Source organism: Scylla paramamosain, chromosome 7, assembly GCF_035594125.1.
Source record: "Scylla paramamosain isolate STU-SP2022 chromosome 7, ASM3559412v1, whole genome shotgun sequence".
Lineage (NCBI taxonomy): Eukaryota > Metazoa > Arthropoda > Malacostraca > Decapoda > Portunidae > Scylla > Scylla paramamosain.
Window position 1 is genome coordinate 430,138 of NC_087157.1, and position 20,466 is coordinate 450,603.

The window sequence follows — 20,466 nt, forward strand, 5'->3', positions numbered from 1 at the left end:
AGTGTATCTACAGCAAAAAATTACTTTAGAATGAAAGACTTTGCTAAGAAAGGTTGAAGACACTAAAGAATGAAGGAATAGGAAATCAGTGCCTCAAAGATTCTTTGTGGGAAATTAATTTATTTTTGTCAAGGTTCATTTTGTATGAGGAAACTTTAGGATAGAATTAGGCATTAGAGATAGTGTGTGTGTGTGTGTGTGTGTGTGTGTGTGTGTATTTGTGTCTTTTAAGGGGAGACAATGGAGCACACTACAGTAACCACTTCATGGGTTTGAATAGACCAAGAGGATCATGCTGGGCAGAGCTTTCTCACATTTGCACTATTTTTTGTTGCAGCTTTTGGAGAGGAGGGAGCAGACAGGCTCTGCTGCCATGGCTGATGTAGGGGAGGGCCTGTGTCAGGGTGGGAGGGAAGGTGCCAGAAGAAGTGAGGAGGAAGAAGAGGATGAAGACAATGAGGAGGAGGAAGAGGTCCGTGGAAGCACTCGGTCCCATTACCCTCATCATCACAACCTCCTGGCAAACCCCAGTGGCCTGCGTCCTGGGAAGGATGTAGGACCTGCCAGGACACCACAGGATTCCTTCTCTGTGTTCCTTAGACAGCAGAGTGAAGGTGGGGGCATGCCTTCCTCTGGTGTCACCAATCCTATCTATGGGCATCTTGGAGATCTACGAGATCAAGCAGGAGGCACCTGGGGCTCCCTGGCAGCCACCCCAGGCATGGAACAACCAACTGATACCTTAGGATCCCTTCTGGAAGCAGGAGCTGGGGGTGGAACACTGGAAGGGAGCTCTTCGCACCCTCTTCTGCACCTGGGTCGCTTGGGGGAGCAGGGTAGCCAGTCCCAAGCCCCAGAGGCACACCACTGGGCCTCCCTTGCCTCCACCCACCCCCTGCATCACCAGACCACTGACTTGCTCAATAACCAGGTGAGCCACTCTACATCCCTCTCAATCTCAATTGCTCTTGTACTCATCTTTATCTTTACTGTCATCATTCTCTCTCTCTCTCTCTCTCTCTCTCTCTCTCTCTCTCTCTCTCTCTCTCTCTCTCTCTCTCTCTCTCTCTCTCTCTCTCTCTCTCTCTCTCTCTCTCTCTCTCTCTCTCTCTCTCTCTCTCTCTCTCTCTCTCTCTCTCTCTCTCTCTCTCTCTCTCTCTCTCTCCTCTGATGGGAGGTGGCTTATTGGTAAGTGCTCAGATGTGATGATCTCACTGATCCAGGTTCAAGTCTTTTTTGGGACAACCATCTAAGCCCCCAAATAAAAGAGCTGCAGATAAATTGCCTACCAGCACTCTAGGCCAAGAATATGGGAAAGAAAGAAAAATGAAACAGGAATGCCTTTATTTTTTCGCTGAATATGTTCTGTAATACTGCTATATGCAATAGTTATATTTTGCATGTGCTGAAAATGATGGTTACATTGCTTATAGTCAGTGAATTCAGTTTTGTATCAACAGCAAATTAAGTGATTCCACATCCTGCAGGTTAAACACAGGAGGATTACTAGTTGACCAAAATTTCAAATGCTAATACATTGAGTGTCATCATATTAGTAACATTTTCTTGGAGGTCTTGAAGATAATGTCTCAGTAGCTGTATTAGGAAATGCATCAGTTTCTCTATTAGATGCTCTTTTTGCCCCCAAGCCCCCCCCAAAAAAAAAAAATTGCCCTCCAAGAGATTGCCATGATAGAAAAATATTATTTATTCCTCTTCCTGCTTTCCTACCTTGCTTTCTCATATTCCATCACTCTCCACTCTCCCTCTCTCATTGATGTACTTTAAAACAAAACAGCCTCCTTCAATATTATTGGATGTTTTCCTCTTGTACCCATCATGCCTAACATGGTCATATTTTTTTCTCATAGTAATTTTGTAGTCACAAAAACCATAAAGTTGTGTTACTCTCTTTTGCAGGTTCCGCCAGGCACACGTGCCAACAACTACTGGGATAACTTCCGCAGCTATTCCCGCCAGAACCTGCTTTCCACCACCACCAAGAGCAACACCAGTGACATCCATCCACCCTCCACCTCCTCGGTCTCTGTCCCCACTCACAGCGCTGCTTCTGCCCTCCATCCAGTAAGGCACATCACTCACCCACAGATTCATGACACTTAACATGATTTTTATCTTAAACATTATCATCACTAGGTTCTATATGAATTTGTTTAATGCACTTGTTCATATGCCCATATGCATAACAACACCCAAAGCCCACCTTGCCATTACAACTGTTTCCCTGCTCCTGTCACTGTTTTTTAGCTCTTGCATGTTTTCCTCAAAATTTTTATTTTTGTGAGTGTATGTGTGAATGAATATTTATAGAAGACTTGTACCTAGAAAAAAGAATCAGTATTGAAATTTCTGTGTAATGGATGAGACTTAAGTTAGACTTGATTGTCTCTTAGAATAACCAGTGCATGATGAAAAATAATAGTAATTTTGTTAGCTAGTCTTTGGAGTTAAGTGAAGTAATTATAAATGTGAGAATGAAGTGGCTTTAATTAATAGGTGTGGTATTAATTATGAGAATTGGGACCACATCAGCAGGCCATGTGTTTGACAAGGTGTGAACACTGTGGAGTATTGTGAATGTTCTGAAAGGACAGGTTCATGAGGTTGCATCATAAGGTGAGAGATGCCTTGCTTCCTCAGGGGCGGGAGGGCATACGAGGAGAGGACAAGCGGTTCAATGTGTCTGTGGGCCACAACAACACTAACTGTGGAGCAGGAGCTCGGGCCAGAATGCCCAATCCCCACATCAATAATCCTCAGGGTCCCACCAATCCCAGAGTGAGGAACCCTGTGGCTCCCAGCTCCAAGCACCTGCTCGGCCAGAACAAGCACAAGGCAAACAACAGGAACAAACAAAGTGAGCTGCTCTCCTCTGCCAGTGAGGACTTCCTGCTTACTATTTGTGTAGTACTGTATACCTTGTGGCCAAGAAATGTTGAGGTGTATAGTATAATGATTTTTATAGCATTGTAAGCCATTTTTATTTATTTTTTTTTGTTAGGAGGGATTCTTCCACAGTTTTATTTTGTGGTTTATGTGATTTTTATCAGTTCATTAAAGTTGAGCTGTGATGGAGGAATGATAGAGGAAGAGTGGCTCTGCCAGTGATGTCATTAAGTTCATTACCCAGAGTATTATTATTATAAAAAATACCTATACTATACATATAAACATTTAAGGTTACCAGTTTTCTCAAGTACAGTTTAGTCATAGCACCAAGTAGCCATATGGCTGGCTCTGCATTGTTTAGACCCAAAATTGTTAATAGCCATAATTATTACTTCCTTGCAGTGCAGTTTACTTTATTGTCATGCATGAAACAGTTTTTGATAAAACTTTTCACTTCCAGCAGGCGACTTGTGGTCAGCCTCCAAGTGCAGTGAGAGGAACCTGCCATCTCAGGAGCGAGGCTCAGGTGGCAGGAACCGGGGCTACCTCAACTACAACAGTGCCCGTGCCAATACTAGTGACAGGTGAGTCCTTAGATTGCAGGCCTACAGAGAGGTAGGGCCTCTTGATGTTGCAAAGATTTTCAGTGGCTCAGTGACTCATTGAACTACAGCAGCCATGAATATCATTATCATTACCATCATTATCCTTACTCTGAAAAGCTTTATGCATGCTTTAATGCATAATCCTGTTCACTGTGTGGTGGCTCACCAGGCTGCATGGTCTCTCCTAATCTCACTGTATAGTCATAGAATGTTTTTCTTAAATGTATATAATTATTCATTCCTACATCAGCTTATAACATTGTTGATACAGTCACTGTTCTCCACATCAATAAATAATAACTGCAATATTTTGAAAGGAAAGAGAGATGCCAGTAATGACCTTCCCCATAGTGATGGTGGAGGTGAGGGCACCAACACTGCCGGAGTGACACTGGAGGTGCTACGTGAGGCAGAGGCGCTGATCCGTCGCCATGCCAACCAGCCAGAGTTTCTGTTGCAGTTATTCCGCCATGCATCAGAGATCACTGTGCACACAGACCAGCATGTGGCTGTAGCCTTGCTGCACGACCTGGCCACCCAGCCCCACCGTCCCTCCAGCCATGGGTCAGTTCCTCCACCACACCAGCTGTCCATCAGTCATGCCTCCTGAGGGCATTTTTCCACCTTCACCACTCTTGTACTTGTAATCCAATGCTTCTCTTCTTTATTTATATTCTTTCATTTCTGCTTACTCCCTTAATTCCTTCTCTTCAGCCATTTCCATATCATCTCTTATGCTTCCTTTTTTCCATCACTACATATTTCATTTTGTTATTTGTAAATCATGTTATTCTCTTTCCATTCATGATACATTTTGTCTGCTTTACTGGATATGTACATCTCTGATCATTTGTTCTCATCAGTTATGCCTTTTTTTTTTTTTTTTTTTTTTTTTTTTTTTTTTTGAGTTTGCAGCACATTTCATCTCCCCTTCACTCATCCTCTCATGTAATCCCCTCATCACATTTTATCATCAGGAAGCTTTGATTCTCTTTTATGATAGTCATGGAGAGTTGCATTGATTACATTAAGATAATATATAACACCTTGTTTATCATTTAATGCATTAGATGAAACGCCCAATACTTCCTTGGCAGTAATGTAAGTCTCTCCAGAGTGAATGCCAACATCCGAGGAAGCAGCCGCAGACATGCTGAAGGCACCACTGGTCTGCCCCTGTCAGCCCCACTGAGAGACTCATGGCAGCCACAGCCCCACCACAGCCATCCCCAGAACACCCTCCCTCAGGTATGTGTGTGTGTGTGTGTGTGTGTGTGTGTGTGTGTGTGTGTGTGGGTGGAATTGTGCTGTCAGTGTCACTCATTGTCACATTTTAGATATTTTCTTTGAATGGTTACTGCTGAATCCTTCCTACAAACCAATGATCAAATTATCATTCCTCCAGCATGCAGTGTTACATTGCCTGTGTTGGTCCCTAAAGTTGTGTTTCCCCATCAGGAGAATGTGAGTGTGGTGGGCCTGTCAGGGTCAGAGGTCAGCGATAGTGGCCTGACTTCTGAGGATGAGGACAACAGGGTGAGGGTCTTGCTGCTTTTTTGCTGTGAAGAGTGTTAATGTCATGAGTGTTGCTCAATGAAGAAATGGTCATGAAATGTAATATTCATATTACTTCTTAAAAGTTAATATGTGAAATAAACTCCACAAAGTGGGTGTGAAAGGATGTTTAATAATGTTATTCATTAAGCTCTCATGGTCATCTTGCTGCAAGAATTCATGAACTTTGTTAAAAAATTGAGTTACAGAAAATACAGAGACATTCTTTTTATCCAGGCTTTAGATTTTATCTTAGCTTTTTCTATGAATGGACATGCTTTTGTCTATACTTGCCAGGTCAGATCACAAAGCTTACTCTCCACCCTTTCCTGCCTCCCACCTGTCCCAACTGTTCCACCCCCCTGCCTCCCTTGCTAACAGGCTTTGTACCGCAATGTAAAGAACCTGAGCCTCAGTCCTGGTGGAGCAGTGGCAGCCCCTCCTGCACCCCCTGGGGATGTGAACACTGGTGCCCGGCCACAGTACCCCCAGCCACCACCCCTCCACTCTGGCCCTCACTACAACCACAACTACCACGACTTCCAACCACACGGCCACCACAACCTCTCCAATCCCCCCACCACACAGGGAGGGGAGAGCACTCGCAGTGTTGCCAATTCAGAGAGTTCCCTGTATGACCACCTTGTGTTTAATGACTCTCACCTGGCCAGCAGACAGGAGGTGTGTTTCTCTCTCTCTCTCTCTCTCTCTCTCTCTCTCTCTCTCTCTCTCTCTCTCTCTCTCTCTCTCTCTCTCTCTCTCTCTCTCTCTCTCTCTCTCTCTCTCTCTCTCTCTCTCTCTCTCTCTCTCTCTCTCTCTCTCTCTCTCTCTCTCTCTCTCTCTCTCTCAGTAAGTGTCATTCAGTTTTAGTCTTGAATTTAACATGTTAGGGACTGAAGACCATCATGATGTGATGCTCAGACCTGGAGCATCATGGAACCACTGAAAAATTCCAGATTCTCCAAGGCAGGACATCAGTTGTATCATTAACTTTTTATTTTTTTATCTATTTATTTTTATTTATTTATTTTTTATTTTTTTTATGTTGGAGGGACACTGGCCAAGGGCAACAAAAATCCAATAAAAAAAGGCCCACTGAGATGCCAGTCCCTGAATAGGGTCCAAAGCATTATTATTTATTTATTTTTATTCATATTCCTGTAATTTTTCTTCCATTCTTTGCATATATGTAGGTGGTTGAAGACTGGGTGAGGCGAGGAGTGGAGGAAGAGGCTGGACCCAGCAAACTCCCAAACCAGCCAGACACTGCTGGCTCCTCCCCAGAGGATGCCCATAACCTCATCCATGTGAGTAAATAAAGATGAATTTCAGATTGCAAATGCTTCTTAGGTTCTAACTATGATGTTTTGTTTTGTTATACTTCTTTACATTAGCCACAGCATTATAAACACCAACTGCACTCTAGGGGAAAGAGAAGAGTGTAATCCATAGCTACTGTTGTGTGTTTGGGTAGGGTATGAATACTTGTTGATAAGATAATGTATTGTGTGTATACATAGTGTAGACTATTCAACCTCATCTCTCTCTCTCTCTCTCTCTCTCTCTCTCTCTCTCTCTCTCTCTCTCTCTCTCTCTCTCTCTCTCTCTCTCTCTCTCACTCTCTCTCTCTCTCTCTCTCTCTCTCTCTCTCTCTCTCTCTCTCTCTCTCTCTCTCTCTCTCTCTCTCTCTCTCTCTCTCTCTCTCTCTCTCTCTCATAGTTCTTGTAATTGTTAATGACACATTTCTTGGCCTTTCTTGTCACATTGCACACATTTTTACTTGCAGCCTCTGAACAATGACACTGAGTACCTCACCTTTGAGACCCTAGTGGCCTCTGCTGTGAGGGAGAGCACTGAAGTACTGCAAGCACAGGCTTGTGAGGATGTGGCCTCCCCTCTCCTGCTCAACTCCCTCCACCACAGTCTTGTAGCCCATGTAAGTCATAAGAAACAACTGATTTTTGTCCAGTTTACCATAAAACAAATTGTTATAGCTTGAGGCTTAGCACTTCATTACTTAATATATGGAATGATAAGTGTGGGTGCTTGCAGGTTTTCTGGGAGATTTTGTATTACATTGGTAAATGAATTGTTTTAAATCATTGTGTGGAGAGTGATCAAGTAAAAGTATTATTTTGTAATGATTGACTTCATTGGTGGGGGCTGGTTTTGTACTGATACATTTTTCATTACTCCTTTGCAGTTATAACTATGAAAGCTTTGTGTATTTTGTATGTGTGGAAAATTAATGACTTTAGAATAGGGCACCAACTTGCCTTTGAGAATAGGATACCAACTTGCCTGTCTTGTATGCCAACATAGTGGTCATCAGCAGATAAGATAAATAAGGGAATACTCAAGTTTCATGAGACATTACCTCACAGATCCAGACTCGAGCCCAGTCCCTGCGGCTGCCTCAGAGCTTTCTATTCTCCACGGACACTGAACTCAAATCTGCCCTCCAAAACTTTGCTGGGAAACCGTAAGTTCCATTCAGCATTTTTTTTTTTCTCTGCACATCATGGCACACCGCTATTAGTAGTTCAGTCACTGCTCTCCTATTCATACAGCAAATACCCATCACTTCATATGGAGCATTGTCAAAACATAGTGTGCAGTATTGAAAATGGTAATACTGAAAATATGGAAAAAAGTTTGTGTTTTGCAAGCATTAATTTTTACTTCATGTCATCTAAAATCTTATGAAAGATGAAAATATTGGCAACAGTTTTGGTATATCAGAGAGTAGTGACAGTCCCACAAGAATTCAAACATCAGTGGCCTCTAACCTTGAGCTTCACCTGATGATCCCCAGGCTGGCACAGGTGAGCAGCGATGTGCCCTCCATTATCTCCCAAGTGCTGCTGACCCAGTATTGCTCAGTTTTGGTGCAGCGACTACGGGACAATCGACCTCTGCTGCCTCAGACCCCAACCAAGCTGCCCACGACTCCACTGGCTAAGGTAGGTTGCTGCTGCTACACCTGCCACTCTACCAATGTCACATCTGGCACACATCTCTCTCACTGCTGCATTGCTACAGTACCACAAATCAACATTACAAGCCACAATACCACATGCTCATGTCTGCCACTGTTGTGAGAACTGAAGAGTGGAATTTGCGTGTTATTTCTTTTAGCATTGAGTCTGTTACTTCTGTATATTCATCATCATTTTCTGTTTATATTTTTTGTTTACAATTTGTGTTATTTAAGTTTCATTTTTTTTCCTGAAAGCAATACTTAGCCAAAAATTCTATGCTTTTTGTCTTGAAGCCCTTACTGCACATGCATTGTGGAATGTGAAGAAAGGCAGAAACAAAATCATTGAAAATCAAAATTTAGCAAGATCAATGCATATTACATAATATCTCTGTAAGTACACTCACCTTTGGTTCATATTTGCACATCTCACAGAATGTTATATTCAGAAGCACACAAACAGCAATATAATGAATGAGAAATAAAGTATTCTATAAAAGACATAGAAAATTAGGCATTCTTCCTGGCCAGGTATTTTAACTTCTGAATGAATGAACGGGCTGGAGAGCCACTCCAAACATAATTCTACTCTCACAGGGTGGTGAAATGAGTCTGGAAGGCACCAGTGCCACTCCTACGGCTGCCCTGCCTGAATGCCATCCCACCCAGGAGGTGACCACAGCCACACAGACCGAGGCCGCAGTGTTCTCCCTCCATCCTCAGCGGCCAAGCCTCCACTCTGGCCACAACTTCAGCCTCACTGCTGGGGCTGCTGCCATCCATCCACCACCACCACCACCTCCTGTGCCCGAAAGCACTCCTGTGGAGAGTGCCTGGCAGGCCCCTCCACCACCACCTGCCCCACTGCCCTCCCCTAACCATAACCCAGGTGTGGGGGAGCCTCTGTCAGAGAGTGCAGCCTGTGGAGGTGCAGCACTCTCAGGAGCCCAGTCTGGGGTGTGGGGTGCAGAGGGGGTGGCTCCCAAAGCTACCCTGGGAGCCAGCTGTGGTGAGCCAGAACAGGAGGAGGCCATGATGGATGATCTTGGGGAGCCCACACTGGTGCACACACTGGCAGAGGCTGACCAGTCACAAGGTGAGTCCTCTGCTGTTCCTCAGGGGACATATGGGAGATTCGTCACCACCACAACCACCACTACCACTATTACCTTATATCAATAGCTATTACCACTACAATATCAAAACCATTACACCCATTACCAATACCACCATCACTACTATCTCTCCATCATAATCAAAGCAGCCACTACTATCACCATCACCACCAGTGGCATAGCTATGGTGGGGCATGGATGGGCACTTGCCCCCACAAGAAGCTAGTGCCCCCCAGGTACCCACCCACTGGCCACAGCTACTGTGGCATGGGAACTGCATTGTCCCACTATGACTGAGGGAGCAGCTGTATGGGCTTGTTCAGCTCATCTAGTGTCCCCCCATTAGTTAGCTGTGTCCCCCAGGTGGCCCCCCAATGATAAATACCTAGCTGGCCACTGATAACCATCCCATATATCATAGTCACCATCAGCACATCCTTAGCAACATTTGTGCCACCAGATGCAGTGGAGGGAGACTGGGGTGAGGACTCCCAGGCAGAGGGCATTGTGCAGGCTGAGGGCAGCCGGCCATCATGCAGCTCTCACTCTCTCCCTATCTCACAGCATCCTGGCTGGCTTCCTTCCCGGGATGCTTCCTCCCAGGTCAGTGGATGCTTTTTGTGTATGTTATTTCTCTTCTAGTTTTTTCCCACTGTGCTCTGTTCTAGCAGTTATGAACTCCAGGACCTATATTCTTAAATGCTTTGTTCTCTCCTCATTGATCATATTCTTATGGGTGTTTTCCCTTTTGATGAAGCAGAATCCTTTTTAAACTATCATTATACCTGGCACAAAAACATCTTTAAAAATTTCAGTAACTTCCACTAAAGCCAGTTAGAAGTAGTAGAGGTAAGACAGTTGAGTGTTTGAGAATATGGTTTGAAGTGTGTGGCTGTTTCTTCCTGGAAAATCTTGGAGATAATCTTACATCTAGCAGTCCTAGATTGAGGCAGTGAATCTTGTATCTGGCAGTCCTGGGTTGAGGCAGTGAATTGTACAACTGGCAGTCCTGGGTTAAGGTAGTGAATCTTATACCTGGCAGCCCTGGGTTGAGGCAGTGAATCGTACACCTGGCAGTCCTGGGTTAAGGTAGTGAATCTTATATCTGGCAGCCCTGGGTTAAGGCAGTGAATCTTATACCTGGCAGTCCTGGGTTGAGGCAGTGGCTGACTGTTGGTTCTCCCTTTCTGATGCTGCTCAGTGCAGGCATTGCATTTAGAATAGTTTTGATATTCATTGGTTCAGATTGTTATTTTTTAATACTTATACCTTTTAAAATTAATTCAGCCTCATGTGTTAATGTTAAAAATTCTCAGTTATTTATGTATCTGACTTTTCCTTTCTCTCTCTCTCTCTCTCTCTCTCTCTCTCTCTCTCTCTCTCTCTCTCTCTCTCTCTCTCTCTCTCTCTCTCTCTCTCTCTCTCTCTCTCTCTCTCTCTCTCTCTCTCTCTCTCTCTCTCTCTCAACAGGAGTCCTTTAAAATGATACTAGTGTGCTTCTACCTTCCTTACATAATATTTTTATTAGTGTTTTAGAAGTGTGTGTGTATGTGTGTGCGTGTGTGTGTGTGTGTGTGTGTGTGTGTGTGTGTGTGTGTGTGTGTGTGTGTTATGCAAAAGGACCAATGATAATTCAGAACATAAACATAATGTCTTGTGATGCATCAGATTCCATCAGCAGAGGAAAATTTTAAATAAACTTCACTGAGCATGATGAGAATACTGCTTCCTCTACAGAACAGGTGCTGTGATTAAAATGAACTCACAAACTGAGCAGCCATGGCCCTAAACTCTTCATGAGTGAACTACCTTTCCTCATTAATAGAAAAAACAAGTGGTATGTTTGGCTCCTAAAGTCTTCTATATTATATTGATCTTTTTTTCTGCATTTTAAGTGAAGTGTAACTGTAAGCTTTGTCTCTCCTCTTAGGAAATGGAAGATTGCTTTTACAATAGTAAGAAAGATGTCATGAATATACCTATTCAGTATCAGTGGGTCACTTGTGAAGTGAAAAGACATTTACTGATGAGAGGACAGTCTTGCAGCTTGGTGACATAATGTGAAGGCACATTCCACATTGAGTTTCTACAAAAAACAAACTAGTTTCATCGTGTTTTTTCGTACTTTTCAAAAGTTTTCATCATGTGCTATCCTAAAACAATGCTCGTAATTCTGAAGTACCATTAACTATTCTTTTTACCTTTACATGATTAGAGAGGAAATGGATCACTGAGGCTTGGCTTCTTGTTTCCTTGATTTCTTCTGCTAACTCTAACTTTGCAAGTTTGCATGTGCTTTGCCACTTCTGACATTTCCCATTAACATTCCATATGTTCTGTCTACAATGGAATGATATATGTGTGTGTGTGTGTGTGTGTGTGTGTGTGTGTGTGTGTGTGTGTGTGTGTGTGTCCCTCCACTTGTGTATTAACATCTGTGTCCTCCCATACATTGTGCCTTCCCCCACACTTAACCTTTAGCTGGAGATGGAGGTAGAGGTGGAAGGTCTAGTGGAGAGTGATGCAGCAGAAGCAGCTGCTCTTGGGGTGGGTCATCTCCTCTTCCTGGATCAGCAGAGTCAGGTAAAGCATCTCTCTTATAGAGTCAGTAATGATGCATGATTTGTTCTTTGTACTTCTCACTTCACTGAAGGCAGGATTTCTGGTGCTCAGTAACAGAACCAAAAGACCTTCATAAATTGATGATGTGATGGGAATAATTAATAATAGTGCATATGATCTTTACACTGTTGTAAAAAAGGAGTAATAAGTGAAGTGTATATTAAGTTTTGCATGGTAAACTTGATACAAATGTCACTACGCATTTTGCATAACCATTGCTGCTTTCTGCCTTGCTTTTATGTCTTAAACTGTGCAATAGCAGTGACCTCTTCTTGCAGGAGTTAGATGAGGTGCCCATCAAGTTACAGAGCCCAGAGGGAAGCTCTCCTGCTGACACCCCAGATCAGCCTCTGCCTCAGCACCACAATAACCACCACCACCATCACCACCAGCAGCAGCGCTCCCAATCACCTGATGGTCAGTGAGCTGCAGGGGACAAGTGTGGGAAGAGGAGTGGTGGACAAGGAACTTTGCATTGAAATAAACCTATTATTTATTATATTCTTTTTGTGTATATATATATAAGAGGTGAAGGGAAGATAACACATTCAGTACAAAGAGATACATAAGATTTCCTCCAGTCCTCAAAGTATCTTTTTACCGATGCTATAAAAGTCTTTGTCATTCATTATAATTTTTGGTTTGTTTCACGTGTGAGGTCACATATGGCACAGCTTCATGGGAACTGAACAAGATGGCCATACTGCATCTCCTCTCCCTACACCTCATCTTGTTACACCCTTGTGGAATTTTTGCCTTCTACCTAAGTCATGTGTGCAGCTATTTGACCTCGTGTGTGTGTGTGTGTGTGTGTGTGTGTGTGTGTGTGTGTGTGTGTGTGTGTGTGTGTGTGCGCATGTGTATTAATCACAGAATGTGAGAAAATCCAAAATGTCTGAAATGTCAAACTAATCTTAGTGATCAAGAAGATAAGATTTATCCAATAACATGCTCTAGACAGTACCCATAATCCCCCCACTACTTTTCCTTGCCTAGAATAAAGATAAAATACATCATGATTATCTCAGATCAGACGATGTGTTGTTTTCAAGATACCTTATAAAAGAGTGGTGTTTTGATCCCACTAACACTTTTCTTTATGGCACAGGGAGTGAAGGGTGACGGAAACAGGTACGCAGCTGCTCCTTCTCATGCTGTCATGGGAGGAAGAAGGAAGGAAAAGGGTGGCGACCATCAGTGGAAGCCAAAAGAATGAAAAGTATAACAGAGGAACCTCACAGTATTGCCAGAGGGGAGGCATTGATGTTTGGGGAGGATGAGGAGTTAAGTGATGAAGAGACGCAGGAACAACAGGCATGTGTGATGTCCAGTCCAGTGCTAATGCTGAGCTCTTGTTTGGTGAGCTTCTTCACTTTGTTCATGTGCAAGATGAGGGTTAACCAGCCCACCCACAAATGAAGGCCAGTATCTTCCATAGCATCCATTCAGTCAGTCGGATTACCAGGTCATCAGCATGAGAACAAAAACATTGAGGGAGGAGTGCATGATAGTGTCAGCAGTAAGTTGAGTACACCCATCACACAGCAGCTGTTAAAACATACAACTGTGCAGTCACAGTAATGTGCTGGAGCTAGTTACAGGAGTAAAATTACTCATTTCTTACATCAAAATTAAGGCACTGTGTGTATATCAAATAATATTAGCAAAAACTTTAATTGTCAGAAAATTTTTCCAAATGTTATATGTAGGATTTGTTGTTTAGTGTTATCAGCTGGTCCACATTGCTGCCATCTGTGTAGCATGTCTCTGTAAGCATTGGGACCATGTGACCAGCCAACCTGTATTCTGCTCAAACAAGTTTTGGAAGGTTCCTTTCTCTGGAGTCTGATGGACTTTCCAGGAGCTGGGAATGTTGTACCACAGACCAGCCCATGACAATCAGAGCTTATGAGTAACCATGTTGTCAGTGTCAGGTTATGTATTTGATCTTAGTGTGATGATTGTGCCAAAGGCTGCCTCATATCACAGAGGAGAGCCCAGGACTCATTGTAACAAGTTAAATACTTTTTTGATTCTATTGCACTTGAAATATCATGTGTGTTATATACCATCATTACAGTTAGTGTATGAAGGTTATGAAGAAGCCTGAAATTACTACATTTCCACACTTTAAATACTTAATTTCTCATAATTCTAAAGTTTCCAGCCTGACTACCCTATGGTCATCTTGTTGCAGCTTGTGTTTCTCAATAGGATTACTTTTCAAAGCATTATGTACTCATATGGTCATCTTTTACTTTTCAAGATATTACTAGATATTACTCATGTAGTACTCATTTTGTCAGTGTTACAATTTGGTGTTGCCAGCATCTTGACCTCCCCCCAGTGAGACCTGGCCTGTCTCTTGCCTTTCACCAGTGTGACCTGGCCTGTCCATCCCCGTCCCAGTGTGACCACGCCTTTCTCTCCCATTCCCATGTTACCTGGCCCATCTCTCCCCTTCCCTCAGTGTGACCTGACCTGTCCTGTCCCTCTTCCTTAGTGAGTGTGACCTGATGGTCCCTCTTCCTTTGTGTGACCAAACTTTCCCTCTTCCTTTCTAAGTGTGACCTGATCTGTCCCACCACCTGCCAATAGAATCTGTTCCCTTTGCACTAGGGTCCAGCCCCTTCAGTCTGTTTCCCCTCCCCCTCCAGTGTGACTGGCTATATGTGCTGGAGGACATCTTACCATCAACATGTTCTTGCTGGAAACGTTAACCTCAGAGTCATTGTTTCCTAGTGTTCCTTGAGTCTGTATTCCTTAGGGCTCAATACCAAGGAACCACAGCATCCTGAAGTGTTTAGTGAAGTACTGCCATCTGGTATCCAGGCAATACATGAGTCATGTCATGTGAAAACTGTTCAAGTTTTAGGTAATATTGAATTCATATTCCATATAAATCAAAAGAATAAGTGATATTTTACTTATTTTTATGGATATTTTTGCAGTTTCTCTTTATTTCCAAAGTGGAGAAATACTTTTCATTATGGTAGTGGATTGTGAAACATTGAAGGTCCAGTGAAATTGATTGGAAGCAACATGGCAGTAAGAGCTGAGGTGAAAGTTCTGTGGTGAGTGAATGTTCTGCCGTAAGAAGGTTTGGCAAGTCTCAGAATATGTGAACTAAAGAGGAACAAGGCAGATAGTACATGTTCAACCATGCATTGTTATGAACCTACTCTGCTTTGTGTATCCAGCTTATTGCAGCATTTAACCAGAGTATAAATGTAAGCTGAAGTTAACAAGGCTATTATAATCAAAGTAAATCACAGTTATTTTTTATTATTTCATCCTACTTAATGTTTATGAAAATAATAACTAATATAGCCAGACTTCTTTATTATTCAACATAGTCAGACTTTTTAGTACATCAAAATACAGAGGGAATCAAGGCATCTGACACTCGGTTAACATACTGTGCCAGTTACTTGTTACACTGGCTATAAACTGCTTATTGGGACAGGTATACAAGAGTGGTTGCTTTCCTTCCAGGGATGACTGTCTTCCGTCTTGTGACTAATCACATCAGTGCAAATAGGAATAATTTACTAGGACAAAGCATAAAGAACTTTCTTTCTAATGACCCACCCGCCTCTGGCAAAAATTATTATATATACAGAGGGGGAAGAAACACCAAATGATGCTCACCTGCAACACCTTCAATTACAACAGAATTTAAACTACAACAAGTTCTCTTAAAATAATATTTTCATCCTGGGTTAGAGTCCTCCCCTGGAGCAGAGATGTACACCACATACTGAACCTCCCCCTTTCCACCCAAGGCCACAGAGAAGGGCTCAAGATCCACCTGCTCCTCCTTACCCTCCCCCTCTTCCTGTTCCACAAGCCTGCCACGATCTGCCTCCATTGAGGTGACAATAGAAGGCAATGGACACTCATGGTGGGGATCCAGATGGAGTTCTCCTGGTGCTTCCTCCAAGGAACCAGGCACCTGTATGGTGGTGGCACTGTTAAGGTGATCACCTGTAGCATCAAGACTAGCAACCTCCAAGTGGTCTCCTGTGGTTTCCAAAGGGTGGGGACCCTCCAACTCAGGAGCCACAGAGAGGTGCTCCCCTGGCAGGCGGGTATCAACAGGCAGATGGTGATGGGGTGGATCCTCAGAGTCCAATATGCTACTTTTCAGGTCTCCCAGTGTGTCACTTTGGGAAATCTCCATATCTCCCAAGATCTCTACATTTATAAGGGACACACCTGGTGTCATTTCCATATGGTCTGGAGAGGAGGATTTGACCTCAACAGTGCCAAACTGTGCTGTGTCTAAGTCTCTTGAAGCCTCCATCATACTCAGAGTCTTCATTTTCAGTTGCTCATGGCTAGAGTAACCCACCTTCTCAGGTAGTTTTTCACATGATGACAAGGAGAAGGGCTGAAGGCTGCTGTTATCATAGGTCTCAGCCGTCATGAGTAAGTCATTGATCACAATTGAGGGCATATGCTCATTTTGCTGCAGTTGTACATAAGGTGGAGTAGTAGAGGGGGCCTTCTCCAAGGCAACCTCCTGATCTCCAACTAACTTCTTGTCTTGAGCTAGAGCATGGATGTGCTTCCTCTTGCCTCTCCAACCCAGCTCACGTCCATGGGCACTTGATGCATGGCTCCGCAGATCTTCACCACTTGGAAAGTTTTGTCGACACACATGGCAAATAAACACAGAATGTTTCCACAGGTGAAGGAACAAAGAAGACTTCTTGCGAAATTGAATACCACAATAGTTACAAGTATGGTGAACCTTGAGATGCTTCACATTGATGTGGTGTCTGTAGGCAGTGTGTGTGGTAAATTTGGCCTGGCACTGATCACAGGTCCATGACTGGGCACTCCTGTGGACAGCATTAATGTGAGTATTGAGCTTGGAAATGGTGAAGAACTTTTCCCCACAGGTCTCACACACAACTTTCTTCTCCCCATGGGCATACAGCAGGTGGCTCCGATAGGGCACGTGGTAATGAAACACCTTGTTGCAATGTTGACACCGATACTCGTCCCCTACCCGATGCACCACATTTCGATGGTAGCGTAACCCAGCCTTGGTACCAAAGCACTTCTCACAGTCTGGGCATGCCACTTCCTTATTCCTCTCTTCCCCAATGGCATGAAATCTAAAGAGGTGAGCTTTGAGCCGAGCCTTTGTGGTAAGGTAGCGTCCACACACTGAACAGTCCCAGCTCTTCTGGTGGGTGGCTGCATGGGCCACTAGGCTTTGTTTGCACAAGAAAGTTGAGCCACACTCCTCACAGGCATGGACACCCCCAACTTTCTGCCTTTTCTTCACCTTACTGGCTGCATTTTTGGCCTTTCCTGGGGTGATGGCATCTTCTGTATCTGAATGTTTTGACAGATGATGAACCCAGAGTGCCAAACTGGTGTACACTTCATGGCATTGGGGACAACAATAATTCTTTGCAGTGGCTCTTCTTCTAGACATCTTCCGGGAACCTTGCAGCTCCTTTTCATCACCTGAAAAGCTACCATTATCATCATCTGTCTTGTCTGGTGAAGCCATGTCAAACACCAAGGCCTCATCACAGTGCTCCTCAGTATAGGAGTCAGAAGGCTTACACACACTGGTTGAAGATCCTTGGCTAACCTTAACTTTTTCCTTGTGGCATTGCAAAGTTGCCTCAAACATATTTTTGACAGTCTGCTTTTTAGTTTTAAGATCCTCCTCCAGCTGCACCACCTCCTGCACTAAAGCTTCACACCTGGAGCAAATCATCACACTCACACACAATACCTCACGTTTGGCTCGCCCCACCAGTCTGGCAAGCAACAAACTCAAGGGAACTTTCCCTGACTGGGTACCAGCATTGAGTAGCCCGACCAAGCTGCAGGTACTCCCATCCCTACCACACACCAAACATACACACTGCTTTATAAAGTCTTCAGAATCTCCCACCAACCCACTGTCTACAGGAATCCCATTAGGTGACTCTTCATGGTTGAAGTCCTCCATGGCCACAGTCACAGAGTTGTCAGAATCTTTTCTGTAGTCTTTAGCCTCCTGCCAACTGGTGCCTGTGATCTCACTGGTAAAAGTGGTGCTACTGTCTCTTTGTTTTCCTGTAAAGCTGCCAGTTGACAACCAGGGGACAGCTTTTCGGTTCAGACTTGGCTTCCTGCCTCTCTTGATATCCTGAGAGTTGAAGTGCCTCTCACACACTCCATACTGGGTGTTGCCTGCTAACCACTCAGCCTGAAGATGTATTGAAATCACATTTATGTATTGTAAGGTCATGATTTGCATGATTTCCTTAGAAAAGGTAACTTTAATCAAATAATAAATTTGTTTTATTTATTCACAAATTCTGCATACTACAACTACCATAATTATATTCCCTGTGATGTCTGCCTTAGGATTATCATTTTAACTCGGAAGTCATTATAAAGGCAGGATGAACAGGCCATGAGAGGCTTTTGCTGGGATCAAACCCCTGATCAAAACAGGACATCACTTTAAACCTTATGGTCATAATAATCATCAGATCCTAAGACAATTTTGGACCCTCTATACTCCCAGTCACTACACAGCTTTCTCCCTCCATATTAATAATCTTGTTTTTTCGGTTTCCCTCACATCATGAACATATTAGACTTTATTTTCTTTAAGGCTGGGCTGGGTAATTATTGAGGAGAGTCACGTGGCTCTATTTATTTTTCAGCTCCTACCCCTATTACTAACCAGCATAAAAGGCCAGTGCCAGATTAGCGTTTTAGTTTAAGTTAGGCGAACACATGTCAGCTAAGTACCTATCAGTTCACAGGTCTGTGACTAGACACAGTACTTAGCTGGAATTTGATGTGATGTGTCCACCAAGGATGGTAGAATATTGAGAAGGAGCTTGTTGTAAGTTAGGCACTGGCTGGAGTCTAACTCTGTTGAAGAAGCGGGTATATTATCTGGCCACTGTTTGGGAGTTGACTGGTTTCCTGTTTGCCAAACGGATTGATATTGGTTTGCTCCAGGACAATGAATATGCTCAACCTGGATCCTCATTGTTTCATCTACTCATCAAGGTGGATTATTATATTTTAATTGAATTAATTCCCATAACTATTAATTTTCCTGATGGAATGATAGTTACAACACTCCATACAATGTTGGGTACCTGATGGGAAAGCAGGGTTTTAGGATGGAGGAAGCCAAATTCTGACATTTGTTAAAGTCTAAGGATGAGATGCCATATTCTGGAAACGGGAAATTTTTAGTTTAACCTAACTTTACCTAACCTATGGGGCTTTGTCACTCTTGGTACTCCTCTTATGGACACTAACCTAATTAAACGGGAATTTCCCCAGTTCTTAAAACATGGCGTGTCATCCTTAGACTTTTCAATAAATGTCCAAATTCGACCTAATTTGGCTTCGCCCACCTTAAGACTCAGCTTTTACACCAGGTCCCCAAGATTGTAGGGGGCAGAAGCCTAAAAAAATTTAAAAAAAATGGATATAGAGCCGCGTGATTATTCTTAATAATTACCCTGAGGTGCTTCAGAGAACGTGGGGCGATCCCCATCCAGACACAATAGTCTTTTATGGGGATCTTACCTGTCATTGATGCCCTCTTGGGAATTTCATAAATGGTTATGAAAGCAAAATCAATCTTAGGTCATTTACATTTTTAGTAAATGACCGCTAATTATCATTTATTTTGGATATTACAACTTGCCTGAAGATTGGCAGCATGCAGAGCCGTGAGCCAAGCCCCTCGCAGCCGTCCACTGCGTGGCAACGGGAACACGGTGAGGCTGGACCCCTGGGGCGCCCCACACACCAGACAGGTCCTTCCCTCCATGGCACACTGGATGAACGGTGGAGAAAATAAACTCAGACACCAGAGTCTGTGACTACTGCTATGAGACTGATTCATGCATTAATGGGTGGGATGACGCGGGCCATTTTTTTCTGTTCCCATTCGCATTATTCACCCTTTACCTGAATACCATATCGTGGAGGGAACATTCAAAGCGTACCCCAAGAGACGTCAAGCTCAGGGAGTCATGGTGGTGAGGTGGTGTGTCGCTCACTGGTACTCCCCTCATTCACATCAGGTCACAACGGTCACATGTCCAGCTGACAGAAAGGTGCTGCCACTGCTGTACTTGTGCCTATGCTGTTTATGTCTTTTGTTCGGAACATTTTCCTTCCTCTCTCTCTCTCTCTCTCTCTCTCTCTCTCTCTCTCTCTCTCTCTTCTTCTTCTTCTTCTTCTTCTTCTTCTTCTTCTTCTTCTTCTTCTTCTTCTTCTTCTTCTTCTTCTTTTAATATTGAAATAACATTAGTGCATTCAATCGAGGGCTAGATAAGATTACGTTAAGATTAATTCAACTCATTAATTTCACAGCTGCATGACTCCTTCGTTCTACCTCATTCTTTCTTTCACACACACTACACACTTCACTGCTCTGTCCATCTCACTTTTCCACTTTTTTTCCTCATCCTACTCTAGTCCCTCGATCTCTGTTTCTGTCAATTATTCTCCAGTAATACAAAATATGCTTCCCATCAAATGGTTGCAATCAACATGTTATTCTTCGAGTATCATTTCGACCACTTGATATGATACAATAACTCTTAGAGCTTACAGATGCGCTTTTCTCATTGATCTTGCATCTTCCATTTGCTCCGAAATGTATAGAGAGGCTGTACATGTTTCT

The 20,466-nt window shown here is 43.4% G+C and overlaps 2 protein-coding genes across 10 annotated transcripts in view; one reads left to right on the forward strand and one right to left on the reverse strand.

Moving 5' to 3' along the window:
* The window catches only part of LOC135101870 (uncharacterized), a 38,414-nt gene extending 23,353 nt beyond the window's left edge, over positions 1–15,061 (forward strand). For 6 of the 8 annotated variants that reach the window (XM_064006156.1, XM_064006157.1, XM_064006161.1 and 3 more), the window contains 17 exons: positions 338–931; positions 1,921–2,085; positions 2,662–2,878; positions 3,371–3,494; positions 3,867–4,079; positions 4,631–4,763; positions 4,974–5,051; positions 5,451–5,750; positions 6,263–6,376; positions 6,856–7,005; positions 7,454–7,551; positions 7,885–8,032; positions 8,647–9,145; positions 9,625–9,767; positions 11,646–11,747; positions 12,065–12,203; positions 12,895–15,061. In XM_064006156.1, the coding sequence (XP_063862226.1) occupies positions 338–931; positions 1,921–2,085; positions 2,662–2,878; positions 3,371–3,494; positions 3,867–4,079; positions 4,631–4,763; positions 4,974–5,051; positions 5,451–5,750; positions 6,263–6,376; positions 6,856–7,005; positions 7,454–7,551; positions 7,885–8,032; positions 8,647–9,145; positions 9,625–9,767; positions 11,646–11,747; positions 12,065–12,203; positions 12,895–12,908 (3,231 nt within the window). In that variant the 3' untranslated portion in view covers positions 12,909–15,061. The remainder of the gene's footprint in view (positions 1–337; positions 932–1,920; positions 2,086–2,661; positions 2,879–3,370; positions 3,495–3,866; positions 4,080–4,630; positions 4,764–4,973; positions 5,052–5,450; positions 5,751–6,262; positions 6,377–6,855; positions 7,006–7,453; positions 7,552–7,884; positions 8,033–8,646; positions 9,146–9,624; positions 9,768–11,645; positions 11,748–12,064; positions 12,204–12,894) is intronic. The other 2 variants (XM_064006158.1, XM_064006162.1) reach the window with 2 other exon arrangements.
* Positions 15,062–15,113: 52 nt separating this feature from the next.
* LOC135101872 (zinc finger protein 23-like) lies at positions 15,114–19,979 on the reverse strand. 2 transcript variants are annotated; one of them, XM_064006166.1, is made up of 3 exons: positions 19,784–19,979; positions 19,480–19,611; positions 15,114–18,006 (listed from the first exon to the last, which is right to left on the reverse strand). In XM_064006166.1, the coding sequence occupies exons 1-3, from the start codon at positions 19,850–19,852 to the stop codon at positions 15,499–15,501; spliced, it is 2,709 nt and encodes a 902-aa protein (XP_063862236.1). In that variant the 5' UTR covers positions 19,853–19,979; the 3' UTR covers positions 15,114–15,498. The 2 variants fall into 2 exon arrangements, with proteins under 2 accessions (XP_063862236.1, XP_063862237.1); XM_064006167.1 differs by having other exon boundaries at positions 19,746–19,932.
* Between the last annotated feature and the right edge of the window lie 487 nt (positions 19,980–20,466).